This window comes from Lagenorhynchus albirostris, chromosome 11 (assembly GCF_949774975.1).
Source record: "Lagenorhynchus albirostris chromosome 11, mLagAlb1.1, whole genome shotgun sequence".
Classification (NCBI taxonomy): Eukaryota; Metazoa; Chordata; class Mammalia; order Artiodactyla; family Delphinidae; genus Lagenorhynchus; species Lagenorhynchus albirostris.
This window is the reverse complement of record NC_083105.1, coordinates 9,982,569-10,009,184: the sequence shown is the minus strand read 5'-3', so window position 1 is coordinate 10,009,184 and position 26,616 is coordinate 9,982,569. Positions and strand designations below refer to the sequence as shown.

At 42.3% G+C, this 26,616-nt stretch overlaps 1 protein-coding gene across 1 annotated transcript in view; it reads right to left on the bottom strand.

Moving 5' to 3' along the window:
• The window catches only part of FAM227A (family with sequence similarity 227 member A), a 79,792-nt gene extending 57,178 nt beyond the window's left edge, over positions 1 to 22,614 (bottom strand). Inside the window, 5 exon segments of the mRNA XM_060165599.1 lie at positions 2,289 to 2,435; positions 3,868 to 3,944; positions 4,555 to 4,627; positions 14,342 to 14,424; positions 22,470 to 22,614. Of these exon segments, the coding sequence (XP_060021582.1) occupies positions 2,289 to 2,435; positions 3,868 to 3,944; positions 4,555 to 4,627; positions 14,342 to 14,424; positions 22,470 to 22,614 (525 nt within the window).
• Between the last annotated feature and the right edge of the window lie 4,002 nt (positions 22,615 to 26,616).

Sequence of the window (26,616 nt, the reverse complement as noted above, 5' to 3'; positions counted from 1 at the left end):
CTGGGAGCCAAAGAAAAGCAGGAACCAGCATCAGTTATAAGACTAAAAGCATTCCCGTAGATGCACAGTTTTTCTTGGGATTAAGGCCTCAGGAAAACATTCCCCAGGGGACCTAAAAAATGGGACATTAAGTAGCATCATAGTCACTGTCCTGGGGGCCACCCACACAGCAAATGGAGCAAGAGCACATGTGGCTGGGCCAGCGGGCCTGTCAGGGGCAGCAGAGGTGCTGGAAGGTCTCACAGGAACGGCGGGTCTGTGAAACACCCCATCCATTTCCAAAGGTCTTTCTTCCATTTTTAAATTATATAAAAAGGAAGAAGAAAAAAACCTATAATCTTGTACACCTGAAACTAATACAACATTGTAAATAAACTATGTTTCAATAAAAATTTTTTTAAAAAACTACAATGTTATTACTCAGAGAATGCTAGTGTATGTATGCTAGTGTATGAATGCTAGTCTATGTATGGTTTCACCCCAGATTTTCCTGTGTGTGCTTATGTAACATTGTACTGCAATTTTATATACCGATGTTTTTCATTTAACAACATAGCATAGCATGTTAAAATACACTCTTCATAAATATTCATTGTAGTGGCTAAGTAGTCCATCATGTATAAACCAAAAATGACTGCACTGTTCTTCTATTATTGATCATTAAACTTTTCTAATAACATTGATAATAAAAACTATCATTTTTTGAGCAATTATGACTTACTAAGCACTGTGCTAAGTGTGCTTATGTATATTATCTTATTTAATTTACAATAATACTTCAAGGTAGAGACTATTGTTATCCCTATTTTTTTTTTTTTGCGGTACGCGGGCCTCTCACTGCTGTGGCCTCTCCCGTTGCGGAGCACAGGCTCCGGACGCGCAGGCTCAGCGGCCATGGCTCACGGGCCCAGCCGCTCCGCGGCATGTGGGATCTTCCCGGACAGGGGCACGAACCCGCGTCCCCTGCATCGGCAGGCGGACTCTCAACCACTGTGCCACCAGGGAAGCCCTGTTATCCCTATTTTATAGGAGAAGAAACTGGAGCCCAGAGAGCTACTTAACCACCAAAGATGTACTGCCCTCCAGTCCCTTGCTATCACAGAATCCACGTGGTGAGCATCTTTTTACATTGTCCTGGAGAGAATGTGATGCTCTGAGTGCCTGCTGCTCCTCTACCTCTCTGACAAAGAAAGCAGGGGATCAGGTACCTGATCCCAGGGTGACCACTGCCTGCCCTGGGGACCAGCACCTGGTGAAAGGCAGCTTACTGACTGCAGTCCACGCCAGAGCCCGGCACTGGAAATCCAGCAGACACCATTGTCATACTGGGCAGTGACTGGCCTAAACAGATCATTGCTCTTAGGAAGTCTGAATGCAAGATGGAACAGAGGTAGAGACACAGCCAGAAGAGTGGGCAGCAGGGAAAAATCATGAAGAGGGGGAGAAGAAGGCAGAGGAGGGAGAGGGAGACAGGGAGGAGGAGATGGGGGTGGGCAGGGAGAGGGAGAAAGAGGGAGAGAGGGGGGTGTGGTTTGAAGCAGCAGTGAGAAGTACAGACAGAAGGGACTGCAAAGCTGGGTCCCAAGAATGGGGGTGAGGGTGACTAGTTAGGAGCTGAGGATACAATGTCATAGCTGCTTTGGGGACCCTGGAGTTGTGCCGTCGTGAAGGGCGATGAGGCACAGCTGTAAGGCTGCCGAGACCATTTTCTGGGCCTCCTCCCCTCTCCACCCCTCCTCACAACTATCCCCCAGCTCCTGAGTGGCCAGCGTTGTCTCACACGCACACAGGTTCTTCAGGGCCTTCGAATTCTCCCTTCCTTCCTTCCTAAGGAACCCAGTGTGAACTGCTCTCCAAGTGGGTGACTCACCCCAAGGGGTACCACAGGGTATGGGAAGTAAATATTCTAACTAATGTCTAATTAAGAAAAAAAAGAAATTAAATTTACCAATATACAACATCGTGACTGACAACAGAACACATATATCATTTATAAAGAAATATATATCATGAGGGTGTGAACTCAAAATGTTGTGCTAATAGGATACGTGATCAGAGCAGTTAGTTGGGAGACCGGAGGTCTGGGAGAAAGGATGTAGGTTTTGGAGGAAACGTGGGCCTGGCGTCTAATCTCAGCTCAGTCACTTGCAAACTGTGTGGCCCTCAGCAACTTAATTGCCACCACTCTTGGTTTCCTGGTGTGTAAAACTGGGACCGCTGTGTCTGCCGCGCAGGTTGGTGTGAGGTTGGCTGGATATCACAGAGGGGCTGCCGCTCTCTTTCCTTACCTTGCCACTAAGGGGGTTTCTCTCAGCCTGGATCACATTGCCCACCATGTCATAGAAGTCCACCCCATTTGGAAGGTTGTTTGGCTTAGAGACGTCAAACTGTGCATACTGGTACAGCTCTGCCAGCATATTTTTGTCTGCTATTTTCTGAAGAAAAAAGCAGAATACGAAAATGGGGTCCATCATTTTGACAGTTTAAAACAATACAGTATCTGCTTTTTATCACGGAGACAATATAACAACCTTATAGACAGAGTGTTTTATAGAGTGCGTTCATGATCGCAGCACCCCTTACCAAACACCTATATACATTATTTCCACTTTCCCTTTCTGGCTTTGAGCACATGTATACAGATATGTATGTTACTTCAATCATTTTAGAATACGTATATGTACACACACACTTCTATGTCCTGCTTTATCCACTTAACTTTAGATATTTCACATTGTTACACTGTCTTCAAATTTATCATTTAACATAATATATCTTGTTAACAAGATTGTTTTAACTACTCACCGATCACTTCAAATTAATATTATTAATTAGTAACTTGGAGCATACGGTTCACCCCTTTGGGGTTATTTATTTAGTATGAATTTCTCAAAATGGCACTATTAGATCAAAGGATACAACCATCCCTATGGTTCTTAACATATATATTAAATGGATTTTTAGAATAAAAATAAAATATGACTATAAAAAATGTAAAAATACAGAAAAGTAGAAAGAGGAAACCTATTACCACCACCCAAAGGCACCTACTGGAAACATGCTGAGGGACTGAGTTCCCCTCTAACTGGGCTATGGCCTTGACAATGGAAGAACTCAGTGATTAACTGCTTTGACTCTGAGTCAGATGTCAGCTCTCCCATTTACTAGCTGTCCTGCCTTGGACAGGACATTTAAATGTGCTCAGCCACCATCATGGGTAGTATGACAGTTTCAATGCAGACCGTCAACCATTGGGCCTTATGCTGTGTGGCTAAAAAGTGAAAAAAGGATAACGTGTTCCCCAGCATTTCAAGGTTTGAATACACACGAGCTGGGTAAAGAGCCAGCTTAGGAGGATCTTAACTGGGGCGGCTGTATGGCGGGGCCAGGCTGTGGTTGCAGAGGCAGCAGAGAGAGCCTGGCCGCAGGTCTGAGGATCTGAGAGGGAAGCAGGTCTCTGCTACTGAAAAGCTGCCTGATGCTGGACACATCCTCTGACTGTTCCCGACTGCCAGCGTCCCGGGCTATCTGCAGTGACCGACAAAACCAGTACTGCTGTGGGAATAGGCCCCACGGAGCTGCGCAGCACAGTGGCTGTGTGAACTGAATCTGAACTCACTGTTTCTAAGGGCAAACATCTTCTGAGTTCTAAAAATAGACAGACAAATGACCTCTAGAACACTCCTCATTCTACCTTTTTGAGGCGTTATGAGAAATTCCAGCATTATTAAAATACTTTAAGATTCTCTAAAAAGGGAATTCTGCCATTTTCCTGCGTAGTCACCATCCAGGTGCCAAGTATCCCCTCCCTGGGAATAAAATCTAGTCCATGCCCAGCAGAAACAGACCTAGTAATAGATCTCTTACCCTTTTGATAATGAAAGATTTGACATTCCTGGATTCTGAGCCTTTGCAAATATACTGAGATTTTCTTTCGCTCTTTTCTGCAGAAGTATGGAAGAAGAGAAATAGGATGTGAGTAACCACGGGGTCTGTCCACTGCTGTGTGGTGATCATACCTGTGATTTTTCATTCAACCTGAGCAGATGACACACACACTATTAGTCTCCCTAGATCCCACCTGGGTTGCTGACTTACTAAGATTCCCCTCATTTGATTAGACTGCTTGAGCCAGAGAAGCAGCCAGGAGGAGTAGATAAAACGTGGGCTTTGAAGTCAGGCTGGGGAGAATCCAGGATCTGCCGCAGACAAGCTGTGTGGCTTTCGGCAAGTTGTTCCCTTACCCCCAAGCCTATTCTCTCATCTATAAAACACTTTCTACGGCACCCGCCTCACAGGTAGGGGGCATTAGGAACCTTTAACAGGGGGATACGTATGAAAGCACCTGGTGCAGTGTGTCCCATACAGGTCGTCTGGAAATGGTGTCCCTCCCCCCTTTCTTGCCCTATGCCAAGAAGTCAGATTAAAGGCTCTTTCAGAAGAGGCTAAAAATACCCTCATCTGAGACTCCAGACTCCTACTCGATTACATTTTAGATGCTAAAAAACCAAACCCCACAAAAACACCATCAAGGCTATGAGAAAGGAGTTTTGCCTTTGTCTCCCAAGCTGCCGTGACTTCTCTCTCCTTTTAAAGCCTTCTTCTCCATCTCGTACTTCTCAATTGCCTTTAAAAACCAAAAAAGAAATGGGGTTTTAGGGGTTAGTGCAAATCTTAGAGGAGGGCAGGGGTCAGGGAGCAGGCCATTTCTCCTGCTGGTGTGCAGAAGGCCTGGAACAAAGTGCGTGGCAGGGCCTTGCTGGCCATCTGTGTCACTGACCTCATCCCCCTGAGTGTCACCACCGATGTGTCCCCCACCCCCAGGCTCTCTCACCTGCCCCTCCTCCTGGCTACGCTCCTGAGGAGTACAGGATTGGGAACAGGGTTCCGATCATGGCTCCACGGGTTACAAGCTACTGTTTGACCTCTGTAAAGGGGGATAATAATACCTGCCTCCCAGTGCTCTCATAAGGATAAGATATAAAGAATGTAATACGCTGTGAAACACTAGCACAGAGGCTTTCAGATTGGAGCTGCTCCATAAAGGGTAACTATTATTATTATTAATCATCATACCCCTGACCTCTCAAGAGATTTCCCTTGATCTCTGACTCCTCTTACCCCCAGTCCTGCCAAAAAGGGAGGAAAGGAAAATGAATGTCAGTGACCCAGCAAGTTGTACTGATTGTCAACCAGCCCAGCGTTGAGCTTGGGTAACGAAGTTAAAGTATGATTATGTCTTCACCACCCTCAAGGAATTTACAGTCTATTCAGAGAACCAAATCAACATACGTGGAACAATTAAGTCCTAAACTGCTATGTTTAGGATTCAAAGGAGTAAGATCGGTATGGGCTGGAGCAGTCACAGAGGACTGGCCAGAAGTGGCAGGGCACGAGTGTTGGGAATACGAGGGATGAGGCATCTCTCCTTAGCTTGATAAACCGTGAAGTGCCCCTCCAGCCTGCCCCCACCTTTCTCCTGAACCGGCAGCCCCGGCCTGCACGATGAGCTAAAGGTACTGGAATGTGCGCAGGTGTGTGTGTGTGTCAGGGAAGGGTCACACTGCTAAGCCTATGCATCAACACTGTCACTCCAATTAAGTACACTAGAGAAGGCATGATGGATGAATGAATAGGACGGGTGTGTGTCAATACAGCCATGTCTTTGATACCTGCCAGGATGTCACTGTAGCTGATATTGTCAGGGCCCGGAAGGATGGACAAGATTTGCACAGAGAAAGAACAGAAAAGATAGTTGAACGCTGGAGGAAAAGCAAGTTTTAGGGCAAGAATGATGAGACCTGAGTTTGCATTTGAGACGACGGAAGGACCTACAGCTGGGGCTGTTCCCTGGGAAGGCAGCTCCCAAACCTGGCTGATGACCAGCCTTGCTGCGGAAGTATTCAGATATACAGGTTCATTAGAATCTGGAATAAACATCCAATCCAAGGAATAAACGTCATTCCTTATCGGGTTCTGAATTGTTTATTGTGGCCCCTGAGTTGTTCTCTGTTTAAATTTAAAAAACAATAAATATTTTACGTGATACAACATCAAATACGGTAAAAAGTCTCCTTCCTACTGCTCACCCAAGACCCTTAGTTTCTTGCACAGCTTTCTAGAGATATTCTGTACCTATTCAGATGAGAGCACACACAGCTCACAGGCCTGTGCCTGGCTCTCTTCACTTTTAGTTTTTAAAAAGCTCCCAGGGGAGTCTGATGATCAGCTAGGTTTAGGTATCACTGCTCTAGGTAGCTGGGAATATGAGACTGAAAAACAGGTGAGAAGACAGAATTTGCAAACATATCATTCATTCCACGAATCTTCCCTGAGCACCTACTAAAAGCCAGGTGCTGGGCTGGTGTCCAAGAGAAGATGCAGCCGTGAGCAGTGAAGCCCGTCTCTGCCCACCGAGGGCTCAGAGACTAGCAGGGAGAAGCCGGTGATTATGAGGTGACTGATGCTGCTGTGGGGAGGGACAGGATGCCAGAAGGGCGCCCCGATGGGGCACCTACACTGATCTTGGGCTGAGAGTGCAGGGAAGGCCTTTGCAGAGGCAGTGGCCTATCGGGAGAGGAAGGAACACACCTACTGCTGGAGTGAATGGTGAAGCTGTGACGGTGGGTGAACAAGCTCCCAAAGGAAGGAGACTGGAAAGAAGAGCTAGGCAAGTTCACGGCCAAAGTCTTGGGGGGAACCCACATTTAGGGCATGGGAGAAGGAATAGAAATAGGACATGGCTGTGGGGGAAGTCGGCGGGGGGTGTCTGGGTCTCAGAAGGAGGCGGCTCACTCATTTGCTAGTACAGCTATTAAACACTTCTTATGCACCAGGTACGTGCTAGGTGCCACGTGGTAGGGTAGCGTGGAGCCTGGCTATAGGTGCTGATGTGGGAGAAGCAGCCATACAGTCAAGGCCTGATATATAAAGGGCAGGGCACACCGCAGCCAGCAGAGGTTGGGCGGGGTAGCCCAGGGGTGGGCTCTGGTGGCAACAGGCAGCCAGCATCTGCCAGGTCTGACCAGCTGCCTGCGCAGAGGAGCAGGAAGGATGCTTCCTCCAGGTCACGTGAGGATCCACGATTGCTCCTGCCAGCCCTGGCCCTGTTCTGAGTGGCAATGAAGAACACCGAGGAGCTGTGCCCATGCTGGGCAGCCTTGAAAAGCCACCAGATCCTGCTACTGGGAGAATCATCTCATTCATTTTCCTGGTTCTCAAGTTATCATTAAAAAAACCACAGAACTGACATATAAATACATTCTTGCTGTAAAATACCCAAACATTACAGAAGTAGTCAGGGTAAAAACAGTTTACCCCCTTCCACCCCACTCCCTTGCCAGAACTGACTCCATCTGATACGCATCCTTCCAGACCTCTCCCCTACACATTTATACATATACAATGTCCTTCTTGTGGGCCAGGCACTGATCTAAGGGTTTTCAGGAGTCTTAACTTGTCCAGTTCTTTCAGAGATAATACATCTATGAGGCAGGTATGTTATTAATGTTATCACTATTTTATAGGAAACTGAGACTCATAAAGGTTAAATAATTTACCTAATGTCACAGTGTGAGAAAACAGTAAAGCAGCAGGAATTTAAACTCTGACAGTCTTATTTTGTGCCTCTGGTGCTCTACCCTCATGCACACATACAGAGGTATAAGGCTTTTTACATGGAATCATTCCAAATAGTGTGTGTGTCTATTTTGCTTTTATTTACAACTCAATTCTAGAATGTGTTCGACAGTGGGGTAGGGGAAATAGAAGCTCATGGTGTCCTTTCCACTTCAGTGAAGAATGCCTTCACTTCTGTGAAAAGCAACTTGACTATATTTACCAAAATTTTAAATTTCACTTCTAGGGCTCTAGCTTGCAAAAATATTTGCAAATGAGTCCCAAGATATATGTACAAAAATATTCACATGTTCACTATGATGAAAATAGCACTGAAATACTTATTGATAGGGAAGAGTTAAATTAATTATGCCATATCCAACTTTTCGAATATTATGCAGCTACGAAAAGAATGGGATCAGTCAACAGCACTGACTTTGAAAAATCTCCAAGAGGTATTTATGCTAAAAATAAATAAATAAATAAGAAAAAAATAAAAGCAGCTTCCAAAACAATATTTATGGTATGATCCTGATTACATTAAAAAAGAAAACAATAACCCTAAATGTCTATATTGTATATTTCTAATGTATTTTTTAAAAGTTCTGGAAGGATACAATAACCCTAAAAGAAAACAATAACCCTAAATGTCTATATTGTATATTTCTAATGTATTTTTTAAAAGTTCTGGAAGGATACACACCACATTACTAGCATCTAGGGAGGGATCTAGGGCTGAAAGGGAAAGTGACTTTCACTGTTTACTTACATACTTGTAGATACCTGAATACTTTAGAATAAGCATGCATTACCTTGCTATTTAAATTTTTTTTAATAAAAGAAAAAAATTGTTGACTCAAGAGCTAAACTGGCCCAAAGGTCAGTACTGGAAAAGCCGAGGTGAGGGTAAAGCTAAAAACTGTGGAGGCAGATCACCAGGTTCAGGACCCTGGGCCAGAGGAACTTGGTGGAGAGCAAGACGCCAGGTAGGAAGGGGTGAGGAGGCTTAGGTGGAGTGAACTGGCAGGAAGTAAAGGAGCAGGGTTAAGACAGACCGAAGAAGCAGAGAGAAGGGATGGGAGAGAAGGAGGGCCAGGGAGCATGGTGGACTGAAGATCAGGCCAAGTGAGAACCCACAGAGAAGGTCCTCCCAATCTACAGAACTGCACTGCCAACAAATGACTTGGGTTCTCATCTAGTCTGAGTCTCTTTCATTGTGTTTGGAGACGTAGTCAGTAACATAAATGAGTGAAGCCGGCCGAGCGTAAGACCATGTGGCAACCAACACTTTGCCTCCATATCAGGAGCGTCAGGGAGTGGTGGGAACTGTAGCAACCTGGAGACCTCACGCTCTGATAAAGAGAGCCACTGCTGTTCTGCTCCAGCTGGTGACCCCACGTGGAAGTGCGGAGGAAACATAACCATTCTTAAATATCCCATATAGCATTTTGTCTTCCCTCAGGAGACAATAATTTACCAAGCCTAACCCACCTGGGGGAGGGGAAATACCCAATTCTAGCACCATTTAGCTATCTTGTCCCACCCAAGCGGAGGAAAAAAACTGAGAAGCAATGGTGAAGTCCAGTCCAGAGGTACCGAAGGTTCATCAGAAGACTGAGACCCAACCATAGGACTACAGAACACTCCCCCCACAACCCTCACACCTACCACCACATCACTGAAGGCCTATTTACCACAGTTCCTTTTACCCAGTACGTCATATCTACCTTTCAACAAAAAATTACAAGGCATACTAAAAGGCAAAAGGCACAGTTTGAAGAGCATAAACAAGCATCAGAACCAGAGTCAGACATGGCAGAAATGTTGGACTTATCAGACCAGGAATTTTTAAAAATTATGATTAATATTCTAAGGGCTTTTACAGAAAAAGCAGGAAACATACAAGAACAGAAGGATAATGTAAACAGAGAATGAACATTCTAAGAAAGGGTCCAAAACAAATGCTAGAGGGGATTTCCCTGGCGGTCCAGTGGTTAAGACTTCGCCTTTCAATGCAGGGGGTGCAGTTCGATCCCTGGTTGGGGAGTTAAGATCCCACATGCCTCGTGGCCAAAAAAACAAAAACATAAAACAGAAGCAATATTGTAGCAAATTCAATAAAGACTTTAAAAATGGTCCACATCAAAAGAATCTTTGAAAAAAAAAATGCTAGAGATCAAAAACACCGTAACAAAATAGAAGGATGCCTTTGATGGGCTCATTAGTTGACTAGACATGGCTGAGGAAAGAATCTGAGTTTGAGGAAATGACAATCGAAACTTCCAAAACAGAAAAGCAAAGAGAAAAAAAAAGACTGAAAAATACCCCCCAAACAGAACAGAATATCCAAGAACTATGGGACAACTATTAAAAAGTGTAACATGTGCATAATAGGAATACCAGAAGTAGAAGAAAGAGAGAAAAGAACAGAAGGAATATTTGAAGGAAAAAACGACTGGAAAATTTCCCAAATTAATGTCAGACACCAAAACACAGATCCAGGAAACTCAGATAACACCAACTAGGATATATGCAAAAAACAAAAACAAAACCCAAAAAACTACACCTAGGCATTTCATATTCAAACTTTAGAAAATCAAAGATAAAAATCTTTAGGGACTTTCCTGGTGGTCCAGTGGGTAAGACCCTGTGCTCCCAATGAAGGGGGCCCGGGTTCAATCCCTGGTGGGGGAACTAGATCCCACACACATGCTGCAACTAAGAAGTCCGCATACTGAAACTAAAAGATCCCGCATACCACAATTAAAGATCTCACACGCGGCAACGAAGATCCCACGTGCTGCAACTAAGAGCTGGCACAGGGCTTCCCTGGTGGCGCAGTGGTTGAGAGTCCGCCTGCCGATGTGGGGGTCGCGGGTTCGTTCCCCGGTCCAGGAGGATCCCACATGCCGCGGAGTGGCTGGGCCCGTGAGCCATGGCTGCTGAGCCTGCGCGTCCGGAGCCTGTGCTCCGCAACGGGAGAGGCCACAACAGTGAGAGGGCCGCGTACCAAAAAAAAAAAAAAAAAGAGCTGGCGCAGCCTAAATAAATAAATAAATATTTAAACAGAGACAAAAAAAAAAAAAAAAGAAACAAAAATCTTGAAAGAAGCCAGAGGGGGGAAAAAATACCTTACCTATAAAAGAGCAAAGATAAGAATTACATCCGACTTCTCAGAAACCATGCAAGCAAGAGGAAAATGAAGTGAAATATTTAAAGTGTTAAGGAAAAAACCCCTGCCAACCTGGAATCCTGTACTCTGCAAAATTATCCCTCAAAAGTGAAGGAGAAATGAAGGCTTTCTCAGGCAAACGAAAACGGAGGGAATTTGTTGCCAGTACATCTGCCGTGAAGAAATGCTGAAAGCAGTTCTTTAGAGGGAAGGAAAATGATACAGGTCAGAAACTTGGATCTACATAAAGAAAGGAAGCGCATCAAAGAACGAATCAGTGAAAGTAAAATTAAAAAATTTGGTTTTTTATTCTTAATTGATCTAACAGATAGCAGTTTGTTCAAAATAATAGTAGTAGCAATGTGTGTGTATATACGTATACACACATATACAAGTGAAATGAAATGAATGATGGCAATGATACAAAAGAGAGGAGGATGGAATTAGGAATATTTTATTATTATCAAGTATTTGCATTACCCGTGAAGTGGTACAGTAATATTTGAAAGTAGACTTAGATTAGTTGTAAATGTATATTTTAAACTCTAGGGCAACCACTAAAAAAAGTACACAAAGTACAAAAAGAAGTATGATTGATATGCTAAGAAAGGAGAGAGAATAAAATCACATAAAATGCTCAACTAAAACCACAAAAGGCAGAAAAAGTTTGGAAGACAAAAGTAGGAAAAAACGGGACTTCCCTGGTGGTCCAGTGGTTAAGAATCCGCCTTCTGGTGCAGGGGACGTGGGTTCGATCCCTGGTCAGGGAACTAGGATCCCACACGTCGCAGGGAAACTAAGCCCACGTGCCGCAACCACTGAGCTCATGTACCATAACTAAAGAGAAGCCCATGTGCCACAACAAAGAGCCCGGGTGCTGCAACTAAGACCTGACACAGCCAAAAAATAAAAATAAATTAAAAATAAATAAATATTTTAAAACACAGGAACTAAGAACAGGCCAAGAAATAGAAAACAGAACAAATATGGTAGATATTAATCCAACTATATCAATAATCACTTTAAAATGAAAGGTCTAAATATGCCAATTAAAAGACAGAGATTGTCAGAGTAAATCCAAAAACAAGATCCAAAATACTTTGTCTATAAGAAACCCATTTTAAATATAAATAAATATATAGATTAGAAGTAAAGGGATGAAGAAAGATATACCATACTAACACTAATTTTAAAAAAAAGTATATTTCACTCAGAGCAGACTTCAGGTCCAGGAAAGTTATCAGGGATAAAGAGGGGCATTATGTAATGATAAAGGGGTCAATACACCAAGAAGACTTAACAATCTTAATGTGTATGTGCCTAAAAACAGAGCATCAAAATACATGAGGCAGAAAAAGAATTGCATGGACAATGAATCCATTGATGAATCTACTACAATAGTTAGAGACTTTAATACTCCTCTGTTAGAAAGGGACAGATCCTGCAGATAGAAAATTAGTAAGAAAATAGCTGAACTCAACAGCATCATCAATCAACTGGATATGTGCCCTTTCCTATAACCAACAATGAACAAGTGGAATTTGAAATCAAAAACACAATACCATTTATATTAACAAAAAATGAAATACATAGGTATAAATCTAATAAAATATGTACAAGATCAAAATAAGAAAAACTACAAAACTGATGAAATAAATTAAACAACTAAATAAATGGAGATATTCCATGTTCACAGATGGAAAGGCTCAATATTGTCAAGACGTCAGTTCTTCCCAACTTGATCAATGCAGTCCCAATCAAAATTCCAGCAACTTATTTGTCGATATTGACAAACTAATTCTAAACTTTACACGGAGAAGTAAAAGACCCAGAATAGCAAACCCAGCATTGAAGGAGAACTGACACTACTTGACTTCAAGACTTACTTGCTATAAAACTACAGTAATCAAGACAGCGTGGCATTGGCCAAAAAAACAGACAAATAGATCAATGGAACAGAACAGAGAGTCCAGAAATAGACCCACATAAACAAAGTCAATTGATCTTTGACAAAGAGGCAAAGGCAATACAATGGAGCAAAGGTAGACTTTTCAACAAATGGTGCTCGAACAACTGAACATCCAAACGCAAAATAACGAACCCATACACAGACCTTACATCTTTCACAAAAATTAAGTCAAAATGGATAACAGACCTAAATATAAAACTCCTAGAAGATAACGTAGATGAGAAAACCTAGTTGACCCTGGGTTTCGCAATGACTTTTTAGATACAACAGCAGAGGCATGATCCATGAAAGAAATAATTGATAAGCTGGACTTCATTAAAACTTAAAACTTCTGCTCTACAAAGGACAATGTCAAGAGAAAAAGAAGACCAGCCACAGACTGGAGAGAATATTTGCAAAAGATACATTTGATAAAGGACTGTTACCCAAAATATACAAAGAAATCTTAAAACCCAACAATAAGAAAACAAACAACTCAATTAAAAAATGGGGAAAACACCTCAACAGACACCTCACCACCAAACAAGATATACAGATGGAAAGTAAGCATATAAAAAGATGTTTAATATCACGTTATTAGAGAACTGCAAATTAAAACAACGAGATATCACAGTATACTGGTTAGGATGGCCAAAATCCCAAACACTGACAACACCAAATGCTGACGAGGATGTGGAGCAACAGGAACTCTCATTCACTGCTGGGGGGAGTGCAAAAGGGCACAGCCACTTTGGGAGACAATTTAGCAGTTTCTTACTATACTAAATATACTCTTACCATATGGTCCAGGATTCATGCTCCTTGGTATTTACCCAAATGAACTGAAAATATATGTCCACACAAAACCCTGCATATGAATGTTTATAGAAGCTTTATTCAAAGTTGCCAAAACTCAGAAGCAACCAACATGCCCCTCAGTAGGTTAACAGATAAATAAACTGTGGACATCCAAACAACAGAATACTATTCAGCGCAAAAAAGTAATGAGCTATCAAGCCATGAAAAGACATGGAGAAACCTTAAAGATATATTACTAAGTAAAAGAAACCAATCTGAAAAGGTTACATACTTTATGATTCCAATTCTACGACATTCTGGAAAAGGTGAAACTAAGGAGGTAGCAAAAGATCAGTGGTTGCCAAGGACTGGGGGGAGAGAGGGATGAATAGCAGCACAGAGGATTTTTAGGGCAGTGAAACTATTCCGTATAATACTATAAGGGTGGACACGTATCATTATACATTTGTCCATACTCATAGAATGTACAGCATAAGGAGAGAAACCTAATGTAAACATGGGCTTTGGGTGAATGTGATGTGTCAATTTAGGTACATCAATTATAATAAATGTTCCACTCTGGTGATGGGGAGGCTGTGCATGTGTGGGGACAGGGAGGGGTATGTGGGAACTCCGTACTTTCAGCTCAATTTTGCTATGAACCCAGAACTTCTCTAAGAATAAAGCTTATTAATTTTAAAAATATATCTTTGAGACTTCTATTGTGCAAATGTGCTTTCAAATAAGTAGAGGGGCCCCTAGGGCACTTCCTTGCTGGAAGCCTCGCCTCAGCACACATAACTTACCAGGCTGTGCACCAGCGGGTTGGGACTCAGATCTGTCTCAGCAATCCCTTGGTTCACCTGCTGTATGGAGCCAATGCAGCAGGCTGGGAGGTGAGTCTGTTAAGGAAACTTTATGAGTGATGACTACACACAAATAGAACAGGATGGGCCGAGCCTGTAAAGAAAAGCAGCTCACTGTCTTTCTGTGCTTTTTTTTTTTCCCCACAGTTCATTTATTTTTTAAAATTTAATTTATTTTTGTATACAGCAGGTTCTTTTTTTTTTTTTTTTGCGGTATGCAGGCCTCTCACTGTTGTGGCCTCTCCCGCTGCGGAGTACAGGCTCCGGACGTGAAGGCTCAGCGGCCATGGCTCACAGGCCCAGCCGCTCCACGGCATGTGGGATCTTCCCAGACCGGGGCACGAACCCGCATCCCCTGCATCGGCAGGTGGACTCTCAACCACTGCGCCACCAGAGAAGCCCACAGGTTCTTATTAGTCATCAATTTTATACACATCAGTGTATACATGTCAATCCCAGTTGGTGCAATTCATCACACCACCACCCGCAACCCCCCCACCGCTTTACCCCCTTGGTGTCCATACGTTTGTTCTCTACATGTGTCTCAATTTCTGCCTTGCAAACTGGTTCATCTGTACCATTTTTCTAGGTTCCCCATATATGCGTTAATATACGATATTTGTTTTTCTCTCTCTGACTTACTTCACTCTGTATGACAGTCTCTAGATCCATCCACGTCTCAACAAATGACCCAATTTTGTTCCTTTTTATGGCTAAGTAATATTCCATTGTATATATGTACCACATCTTCTTTATCCATTCGTCTCTCGATGGGCATTTAGGTTGCTTCCATGACCTGGCTATTGTAAATAGCGCTGCAATGAACATTGGGGTACATGTGCTTTTTTGAATTATGGTTTTCTCTGGGTATATCCCCAGTGGTGGGATTGCTGGATGATATGGTAATTTTATTTTTAGTTTTTTAAGGAACCTCCATACTGTTCTCCATAGTGGCTGTATCAATTTACATTCCCACCAACAGTGCAAGAGGGTTCCCTTTTCTCCACACCCTCTCCAGCACTTGTTATTTGTAGCTTTTCTGATGACGCCCATTCTAACTGGTGTGAGGTGGTACCTCATTGCAGTTTTGATTTGCATTACTCTAATAATTAGTGATGTTGAGCAGATTTTCATGTGCTTCCTGGCCATCTGTATGTCTTCTTTGGAGAATTGTCTATTTAGGTCATCTGCTCATTTTCAGATTGGGTTGTTTGTTTTTTTTAATATTGAGCTGCATGAGCTGTTTATATATTTTGGAGATTAATCCTGTGTCTGTTGATTCGTTTGCAAATATTTTCTCCCATTCTGAGGGTTCTCTTTTCATCTTGTTTATGGTCTCCTTTGCTGTGCAAAAGCTTTGAAGTTTCATTAGGTCCCATTTGTTTATTTTTGTTTTTATTTCCATTACTCTAGGATGTGGATCAAATAAGATCTTGCTGTGATTTATGTCAAAGAGTGTTCTTCCTACGTTTTCCTCTAAGAGTGTTATAGTGTCCGGTCTTAACATTTAGGTCTCTAATCCATTTTGAGTTTATTTTTGTGTATGGTGTTAGGGAGTGTTCTAATTTCATTCTTTTACATGTAGCTGTCTAGTTTTCCCAGCACCACTTATTGAAGACACTGTCTTTTCTCCATTGTATATCCTTGCCTCCTTTGTCATAGATTAGTTGACCATACATGTGTGGGGTTATCTCTGGGCTTTCTATCTTGTTCCATTGAGCTATGTTTCTGTTTTTGTGCCAGTACCATATTGTCTTGATTAGTGTAGCTTTGCAGTATAGTCTGAAGTCAGGGAATCTGATTCCTCCAGCTCCGTTTTTTTTCCTCAAGAGTGCTTTGGCTAGTCGGGGTCTTTTGTGTCTCCATACAAATTTTAAGATTTTTTGTTCGAGTTCCATAAAAAATGCCATTGATAATTTGATAGGGATTGCACTGAATCTGTAGATTTCTTTGGGTGGTAGAGTCATTTTCACAATATTGATTCTTCCAATTCAAGAACATGGTATATCTCTCCATCTGTTGGTATCATCTTTAATTTCTTTCATCAGTGTCTCGTAGTTTTCTGCATACAGCTCTTTTGTCTCCCTAGGTAGGTTTATTCCTAGGTATTTTATTCTTTTTGTTGCAATGGTAAATGGGAGTGTTTCCTTAATTTCTCTTTCAGATTTTTCATCATTAGTGTATATAGGAATGCAAGAGATTTCTGTGCATTAATTTTGCAAACTGCAACTTTACCAAATTCATTGATTAGCTCTAGTAGTTTTCTGGTGGCATCTTTAGGATTCTCTATGTATAGTGTCATATCATCAGCAAACAGTGACAGTTTTACTTCTCCTTTTCCAATTTGTATTTCTTTTTCTTCTCTGATTGCCGTGGCTAGGACTTCCAAAACTATGTTGAATAATAGTGGTGACAGTGGACATCCTTGTCTCCTTCCTGATCTTAGTGGAAATGCTTTCAGTTTTTCACCACTGAGAATGATGTTTGCTGTGGGTTTGTTGTATATGGCCTTTATTATGTTGAGGTAGGTTCCCTCTATGCCCACTTTCTGGAGAGTTTTTTTCATAAGTTGGTGTTGAATTTTGTCAAAAGCTTTTTCTGCATCGATTGAGATGATCATATGGTATTTATTCTTCAATTTGTTAATATGGTGTATCACACTGATTTGCGTATATTGAAGAATCCTTGCATCCTTGGAATAAATCCCACTTGATCATGGTGTATGATCGTTTTAATGTGTTGTTGGATTCTGTTTGCTAGTATTTTGTTGAGGATTTTTGCATCTGTGTTCATCAGTGATATTGGCCTGTAGTTTTCTTTTTTTGTGACATCTTTGTCTGGTTTTGGTATCAGGGTGATGGTGGCCTCATAGAATGAGTTTGGGAGTGTTCCTTCCTCTGCCTTTTTTTGAAAGAGTTTGAGAAGGATGGGTGTTAGCTCTTCTCTAAATGTTTGCTAGAATTCACCTGTGAAGCCATCTGGTCCTGGACTTTTGTTTGTTGAAAGATTTTTAATCACATTTTCAATTTCATTACTTGTGATTGGTCTGTTCATATTTTCTATTTCTTCCTGGTTCAGTCTTGGAAGGTTATACCTTTCTAAGAATTTGCCCATTTCTTCCAGATGGTCCATTTTATTGGCATAGAGTTGCTTATAGTAGTCTCTTAGGGTGCTTTGTATTTCTGTGGTGTCTGTTGTAACTTCTTTTTCATTTCTAAGTTTATTGATTTGAGTCCTCTCCCTGTTTTTCTTGATGAGTCTGGCTAATGGTTTATCAACTTTGCTTATCTTCTCAAGGAAACAGCTTTTAGTTTTACTGATCTTTGCCATTGTTTTCTTTGTTTCTATTTCATTTATTTCTGCTCTGGTCTTTATGATTTCTTTCCTTCTGCTAACTTTGGGTTTTGTTTGTTCTTCTTTAGTTCCTTTAGGTGTAAGGTTAGATTGTTTATTTGAGATTTTTCTTGTTTCTTGAGGTAGGCTTGTATAGCTATACACTTCCCTCTTAGAACTGCTTTTGCTGCATCCCATAGGTTTTGGATCATCGTGATTTCATTGTCATTTGTCTCTAGGCATTTTTTGATTTCCTCTTTGATTTCTTCAGTGATCTCTTGGTTATTTAGTAACGTATTGTTTAGCCTCCATGTGTTTGTGTTTTTACGGTTTTTTCTCTGTAATTCATTTCTAATCTCATAGCGTTGTGGTCAGAAAAGATGCTTGATATGATTTCAATTTTCTTAAGTTTACTGAGGCTTGATTTGTGACCCAAGATGTGATCTATCCTGGAGAATGTTCCGTGTGCACTTGAGAAGAAAGTGTAATCTGCTGTTTTTGTATGGAATGTCCTATAAATATTAATTAAATCTATCTGGTCTATTGTGTCATTTAAAGCTTCTGTTTCCTTATTTATTTTCATTTTGGATGATCTGTCCATTGGGGTAAGTGAGGTGTTAAAGTCCCCCACTATTATTGTGTTACTGTCAATTTCCTCTTTTATAGCTGTTAGCAGTTGCCTTATGGATTGAGGTGCTCCTATGTTGGCTGCATATATATTTATAATTGTTATATTTTCTTCTTGGATTGATCCCTTGATCATTATGTAGTGCCCTTCCTTGTCACTTGTAACATTCTTTATTTTAAAGTCTATTTTATCTGATATGAGTATTGCTACTCCAGCTTTCTTTTGATTTCCATTTCCATGGAATATCTTTTTCCACCTCCTCACTTTCAGTCTGTATGTGTCCCTAGGTCTGAAGTGGGTCTCTTGTAGACAGCATATAGATGGGTCTTGTTTTTGTACCCATTCAGCAAGCCTGTGTCTTTTGGTTGGAGCATTTAATCCATTCACGTTTAAGGTAATTATCAATATGTATCTTCCTATGACCATTTTCTTAATTGTTTTGGGTTTGTTTTTGTAGGTCCTTTTCTTCTCTTGTGTTTCCCACTTAGAGAAGTTCCTTTAGCATTGTTGTAGAGCTGGTTTGGTGGTGCTGAATTCTCTTAGCTTCTGCTTGTCTGTAAAGCTTTTGATTTCTCCATTGAATCTGAATGAGATCCTTGCTGGGTAGAGTAATCTTCGTTGTAGGTTCTTCCCTTTCATCACTTTAAGTATATCATGCCACTCCCTTCTGGCTTGTAGAGTTTCTGCTGAGAAATCAGCTGTTAACCTTATGGGGGTTCCCTTGTAGGTTATTTGTCGTTTTACCCTTGCTGCTTTCTATAAGTTTTTCTTTGTGTTTAATTTTTGCCAATTTGATTACTATGTGTCTTGGCATGTTTCTCCTTGGGTTTATCCTGTATGGGACTCCGCGCTTCCTGGACTTGGGTGGCTATTTCCTTTCCCATGTTAGGGAAGTTTTCGAATATAATCTCTTCAAATATTTTCTCTGGTCCTTTCTCTCTCTCTTCTCCTTCTGGGACCCCTATAATGTGAGTGTTGTTGCGTTTAATGTTGTCCTAGAGGTCTCTTAGGCTGTCTTCATTTCTTTTCATTCTTTTTTCTTTATTCTCTTCCGCAGCAGTGAATTCCACCATTCTGTCTTCCAGGTCACTTATCTGTTCTTCAGCTTCAGTTATTCTGCTGTTGATTCCTTCTAGTGTAGTTTTCATTTCAGTTATTGTATTGTTCATCTCTGTTTGTTTGTTCTTTAATTCTTCTAGGTCATTGTTAAACATTTCTTGCATCTTCTCGATCATTGCCTCCATTCTTTTTCCGAGGTCCTGGATCATCTTCACTATCATTATTCTGAATTCTTTTTCTGGAAGGTTGCCTATCTCCACTTCATTTAGTTGTTTTTCTGGGGTTTTATCTTGTTCCTTCATCTGGTACATAGCCCTCTGTCTTTTCATCTTGTCTATCTTTCTGTGAATGTGGTTTTTATTCCACAGGCTGCAGGACTGTAGTTCTTTTTGCTTCTGCTGTCTGCCCTCTGGTGGATGAGGCTATCTAAGAGGCTTGTGCAAGTTTCCTGATGGGAGGGACTGGTGGTGGGTAGAGCTGACTGTTGCTCTGGTGGGCAGAGCGCAGCAAAACTTTAATGTGATTGACTGCTGATGGGTGGGGCTGGGTTCCCTCCCTGTTGGTTGTTTGGCCCAAGGCAACCCAACACTGGAGCCTACCTGGGTTCTTTGGTGGGGCTAATGGTGGACTCTGGGAAGGCTCACGCCAAGGAGTACTTCCCAGAACTTCCGCTGCCACTGTCCTTGTCCCCACGGTGAGCCACAGCCACCCCCAGCCTCTGCAGGAGACCCTCCAACACTAGCAGGTAGGTCTGGTTCAGTCTCCCCTGGGGCCACTGCTCCTTCCCCTGGGTCCTGATGCGCACATTACTTTGTGTGTGCCCTCCAAGGGTGGAGTCTCTGTTTTCCCCAGTCCTGTTGAAGTCCTGCATTCAAATCCCAGTAACCTTCAAAGTCTGATTCTCTAGGAATTCCTCCTCCCGTTGCTGGACCCCCAGGTTGGGAAGCCTGACGTGGGGCTCAGAACCTTCACTCCAGCGGGTGGACTTCTGTGGTATAAGTGTTCTCCAGTCTGTGAGTCACCCACGCAGCAGTTATGGGATTTGATTTTACTGTGATTGCACCCCTCCTACCATCTCATTGTGGCTTCTCCTTTGTCTTTCGATGTGGGGTATCTTTTTTGGTGAGTTCCAGTGTCCTCCTGTCGATTACTGTCCAGCAGCTCGTTGTGATTCTTGTGTTCTCGCAAGAGGCAGTGAGAGTACATCCTTCTACTCTGCCATCTTGGTTCTTGCTGTCTTTTCACTTAATTATTTTCTCTGCGAACATTCACACTTCTTTTATCTTGTGTTAAATGAGTTGCTTTATAAATTATAAATAAAAATTAACCATACTCTAGACACCTTGGAAAATATAAAAAGAATCATCTATTACGCTACCACCCTACCAACCTGTTAGGTTTTCGGGAGACTTCCTACTCGCATTATGATATACACACATTTTTACATAATTATAGTATCAGTGGATGCCTATTTTACTACTCTGACTTCTCTCCTACTCATTATTATGATTATTTTCCATAAAGCTAAATAATCTTCATAATATTTTAAATGGCAGAATACAAATCCATTTAGAGAATGCATCTTAATAGACTTAACTGTACCTTGGCTATTGAATATTTAAGCTGTTTATAATTGTTTTACAAGTACAGATAATGCTGTGGTGCACACAGTCACACAGAGAGCTGTTTCTGTCAGGTGAAGGATGCCTGGGTCCAAGGGCATCTCAACCTTGTTTATCACTGTTGAAATCGCTGCTCAGTTCAATGCACCCTCTTACTACCCTCTCTACGTTTGCATTTCTTTCTGTCTTAGCCTCAATTGGTCTAGGATATATCCTTTGTAAAAGCCCCATAATCCTACCACTCCTCATTGCCTTCACATATAGCAAGGTTCACTGTTACTTCCATTACCCTCAAGTGTTCTTACAAATCGGAGGATACTTGACAAATGGAGATGCCAAGGAGGGACATGACAAATCATAGGAAGTGAAATGGATTACTTAGGTTGAGATAAGTGTAGGATTAAGAAGAAAGAGGGTACATTAGAAAAAGGCCCAGGAAAGTGAGACCCTGAAATAGATCCTGATGGGATCGTTTGTGCTCATCTTGAGAAGGGTTTCTGAGAGGCATGGAAAGTGAGGTGATGCAGAGGGATACATGCAGTTTGGTTGGCAGGAGGATGACTTGAAGGTAAATGAGCTCTATATAAGATGGAAAGACAGGGTTATTTATAACCTGAGAGGGTCTTTATTTGCTGGATGAGTTCTATGGTCCCCCAGAGGTGGGATTCTGTGGGTCCCTGAGATACAAGGTTCAGGGTCAGAAGTGAGATCAGGATCAATAAAGGCAGAGTCAGAGAAGAAAGATGCTGGTAGAGCCTGGATGATGTCAGAAGGGGCAAAGTCTGGGCCCAGGTAGAGGTGCTGGCAGTGGCAGGTGAGAAGAGGAAAGGTCAAAGGGAGTAAAAAAAAAAAAAAAGAAAGAAAGAAAATGAAAAGAAAGAAACAAAGGGAATTCCTTGGTGGTCCAGTGGTTAGAACTCTGCACTTGCACTGCCGAGGGCCTGGGTTCAATCCCTGATCAGGGAACTAAGATCCTGCAAGCTGCGGTGCGGCGTGGCCACAAAAAAAAAAAGAAAAAAATTTTTTTTAAAAGTTGGGCACTCAGCTAACTAGTCTGAGGGCAGAGGGCTGGACTACAACTTAGTTTCTATCTATAAGTTTAATTCTTTGGAAGGCAGAAGGGAAAGAAAGAGACAATGGGGTAAAAAGAACATTTTTTTCTCTTCCCCATTCTTTCAATGAATATTTCCAGTATGTCTCCCTTTAGGGCTCTTTCTGATTATCTTAGTAAAACAAACTCAAGACAAACAATCCTTCACAGCTCCATATTCTTTTAAAGGACAGGTAGGGCTTAAGTAATTGAAAAAAATTAACAAACATATAAGAAACGAGCTAGTAAGTGGTGTATGTTATAGACTCGAGCCCAGGTTACACCTCTGCACGGGTGTGTTTGGTCTCTATTGCAGACGGCACCACAGAAGGATACAGGGTGGACTGTCCTCCAGATTCTTCCTCATGGCATCATCCTTCATTGCTTTCCGTGCAGTGAGTGAGACAGCCAGGTGCTCATCTACTGGCACCATTGGCAAGGCAGTGAAATTGATGACATCCATGTTCCTGAAATCAGCCATTGTCCAGTTTCTTGTAAACTGACAAACAGTAAGTTTCCACTTTTAAGAGCCTCTCATTCCTCACTACAATCTTGTTTTGTTCCACCAGCCTCCTGGGAATCACAAATAGCATACAACCATCTTAGAAAGCACAACCACGCTCATCTTGTAAGCAGGGCTGATAGCGAGGCACATGCTGCATGTTAATGGGCAATAAATGCTTTTGTCTGAGAAGCCCATTTTTTAAAATTTTTATTGGAGTATAGCTGATTTACAATGTTGTGTTAGTTTCTGCTGTACAGCAAAGTGAATCCGTTATACATATACATATATCCATTCTTTTTAGATTCTTTTCCCATATAGGTCATTACAGAGTATTGAGTAGAGTTCCCTGTGCGATACAGTAGGCCCTTATTAGTTATCTATTTTATATATAGTAGTGTGTATATGTCATTCCCAATCTCCCAATTTATCCCTCCCCTGCCCCTTTCCCCCTTGGTAATCATAAGTTTGTTTTCTACATCTGTGACTCTATTTCTGTTTTGTAAATAAGTTCATTTGTACCATATTTTTAGATTCCACATATAAGTGATATCATATGGTATTTGTTTTTCTCTTGTCTGACTTACTTCACTCAGTATGACAATCTCTAGGTCCTCCCATGTTGCTGCAGATGGCGTTATTTCATTCTTTTTTATGGCTGGGTAATGTTCCATTGTATATATGTACCACATGAGAAGCCCACATGTGTACATTGTATATAGGTACCACATTCTTAACAGAGAACTTCAAGGTATATATACTTTTGCTTTCTACCTGCTGATCCCCACCACCCCCTGATGAGAATTATTCTGGTTTTAAAAATAAGGCGACTAGGGAATTCCTGGTGGTCCAGTGGTTAGGACTCGGTGCTCTCACTGCCAGGGGCCCGGGTTCCATCCCTGGTTGGGGAACTAAGATCCTGTAAGCCACGCGGTGTGGCCAAATCAATAAATAAATAAAAATAAGAAAACTAGACTGCTGAAAAGACGGGGCTCCAGACCCTCCAGCAAGCCAGTTTCCAAGTTAGAAATGCAGTCAAATCTCTTTGGCTCTCTGAGCCTCACCTGTAAAGTCAGAGATTCGGATTAGGTCCCTAAGCCCCTTTTCAGCCCTCAGATGCTGGGCTTCTATGATACTGGGTCCATCTCCTCAGCATGAGGCTCCTAATCTAGCTGAGGCTTTCTGCTCCCTTTCAGGAAACTGGCCCCACACTACTTTTCCTCCTGGATTTGTAATATTCTGGCCAGAGTGCTCTCCTGGGTCCTTGCTTAGTGGCCAGGAGGAGTTCATCACTACCATCTGTGGGTCCTCCCTGTCCAGAGCCTGGTGGTATAGGCCTGGTTATAATGAAGTAAAAGACTCAGACCTGCCCTCAAGAAGCTCATACATAATGGAAAGACAGAGAAAAGGTATATTTTGATGGAAAACTTAACCCAGGTGTCCTTTCACCAGTCTCCTTTCTTCTCCTTTGGTTCACGCCTTCTGCTCTGCTGTCTTCTCCCCAGCCATCCATCCTACATGCCTGCCCCACCGAACTTTTTCCTGATCCCTGCCATGGTGTGCGCTTTGTGCCTCTATGCCTTTGTACATGCAATTCCCTCCATTCAATCAGTCCAGGTGATATGTCTTTTTGGAAAACCTTCTTGAATTACTCCAGGCCATTAATACCACCCCTTTTCTGTGAAGTCCAGGATTCTGCTTTCAACTATTACAGCACTTACAATGCAGAACCAGAATTTATTTGCTTCTACGTCTTTCTCCATTAGGCAAACTACTCTCTAGGAATTAGGTTCACTCAATATTTGATTCCATTTTTAACTCACTCACCATACTTCTTTCTGGTCCAAAGAGGCTATCCACTTTGGGCTGTCCTAAGTCAGTTGGATTGTAGGAAAGGTTGGCCCAGGCTCAGGTCAAAACTATTATTTCCTGCCTCCTGCCCCTAGTCTTTAGCCATACAGGCAACGGGGTGAGGGTAAAGAGGAGGCAGGTGCATTTTAGGGCTTCTCACTTTTATCCACCCACCCACCCACCCCCGCCAGCATGACTGGAAAACTCCATGTTCTCTGAAAAGCCAGGCTTAGGGGGACCCTGTTAAGAAGACTCTTGCTTTAGCTTAACATTATTACCCATGCCTAATGGGAGAATTGAATATTATGCTTGTTAAAAGACACATTTAAAATACTCTGTTCCCTTCTGAAATTTTCATCATATCATTTTGGGGTAAGTATTCTCTGAAGCATGATAAGTTTTTACTGTCACTATTTGGGGAGAAAAAATGGGTGGGGGAGCAAACTAACTTTATTGAATATCCAACCTGTGCCCAGCACTGTGCTGTATATTAGGGGCAGGTGAGCGGAAGAATAAAAACATGTTCTGCCCTCATGGAGCACATATTCTGGCAGCTGAGATTTGAAAGTCCGTTGTTTAAAGTTAACACATTTTAACTTAAACATGTTAAACAAGTTAAAACAATGCTGACTTTGGAGTCAGACAGACTTTTGTTCAGTTTAAACTTCAGTCATTAAATGACTACTTACTGACTGCCCAACACAGCCAGCAATGTGTCCCTACTTGGGGACAGGTTGGTGAGTTAAACCAGACTTTATCCCTGCCTTAATGGAGCTTATGTCTACTAGGGGTGACAAGTGATAATTAATTATATACATAACCACGAATTATAACTGACCACTGCTTCAAAGGGAGGGACACAGTGTTCTGAGAGACAACATAATAGTGGATAATGACCTAGTCAAGGGAGTCAAGACTTGAAGGAAGAGCAGGAGTTAATTAGGTAAGTGGGGAGGGGAAATACCACCCAAGCAGAGGGACACACAGTAGAAAGACAGGAAAAGACTAGACCGGTGCATCACAGTAGCCACTAGCCACATGTGACAATGGAGCCCTTGGAATTTGGTTAGTGTGACCGAAACACTAAAATCTTAATTTTAGTTAATTAAAATTTAAAAACTGAAGCAGAATAAACTTTAAAATATTGATTGTATGTTGAAATGATCATATTTGGGACATATGAGTTAAAACATTAGTCATATTAACATCATCTGATTTTTTTTTACTTTTTAAAAAATATGGCTACTAGAAAATTCTAAATTATATATGTGGCCCACATTATGTTTCCATTGGACTGTGCTGGGTTAGACCATGTGGTTTGGTTCTAGGACACGGAACTCTCCCCTTTTCAATGAAGTAACATGTAGTTGGAAGAAAACTGCACTTGGAGCCAGAGACCTATGGGTCCTGCCCCTCCCTGGATGGATGACCTGGTGCACTCACTAAGCAGCCAGTAAATATCCCTTGAATGACCCGGAGTCTCTTCATTTGTCAAATGGAACCAGTAATACACACAGTTAGGATTTTAGGAGATCTGGAGTTGATTCTCGAGTAGCTCTCTGCCCTTGCTCACTGTGCGACCCTGAAGCGGCCCCTGACCTCAGGTTCCCCAGCCCGTCAAAGCCGATGAGAGGCCCGGCGTGGGGAGGCTGGCAGGCAGGGTCACTGTCTGTCTGTTCATCTTACCTGAAGACATAGGCGGAATCCGACGAACTCGGGGCCTATTCCGCCACGGCTCCCTCTGGGGACCCTGTAAAGTTCTGGATGGGACACCCGACACCCGTTGTCCCCACATCCACCAGGAAGGGGTGCGCTTTGTTTTGTGGTCTGGGAGGAAGAAGAGGAGGAGGGACGTCGGGGAGAGGCCCATTTTGCGTTTGTAAGTCCTGACGTTCTCCAGGCAACGCGGGCCGCAGCCACCACCCGCACCTTTCCCACGACAACGGAGGCGTGGCGAGCCTCCACCTCATCCCGAGACGCCGTTACCACGGCGACGGCCCCTGTAGGCGGGGGAGACCAGACCCAGGGGTTTGTGGGGAGGGTGAGTGTGGTTCCTCGTCCTAGCCTGTAGCACGGGGCATGGAAGTGACTCCAGAAGACACTGCCTTTGTGGATTCTATTAAATATATC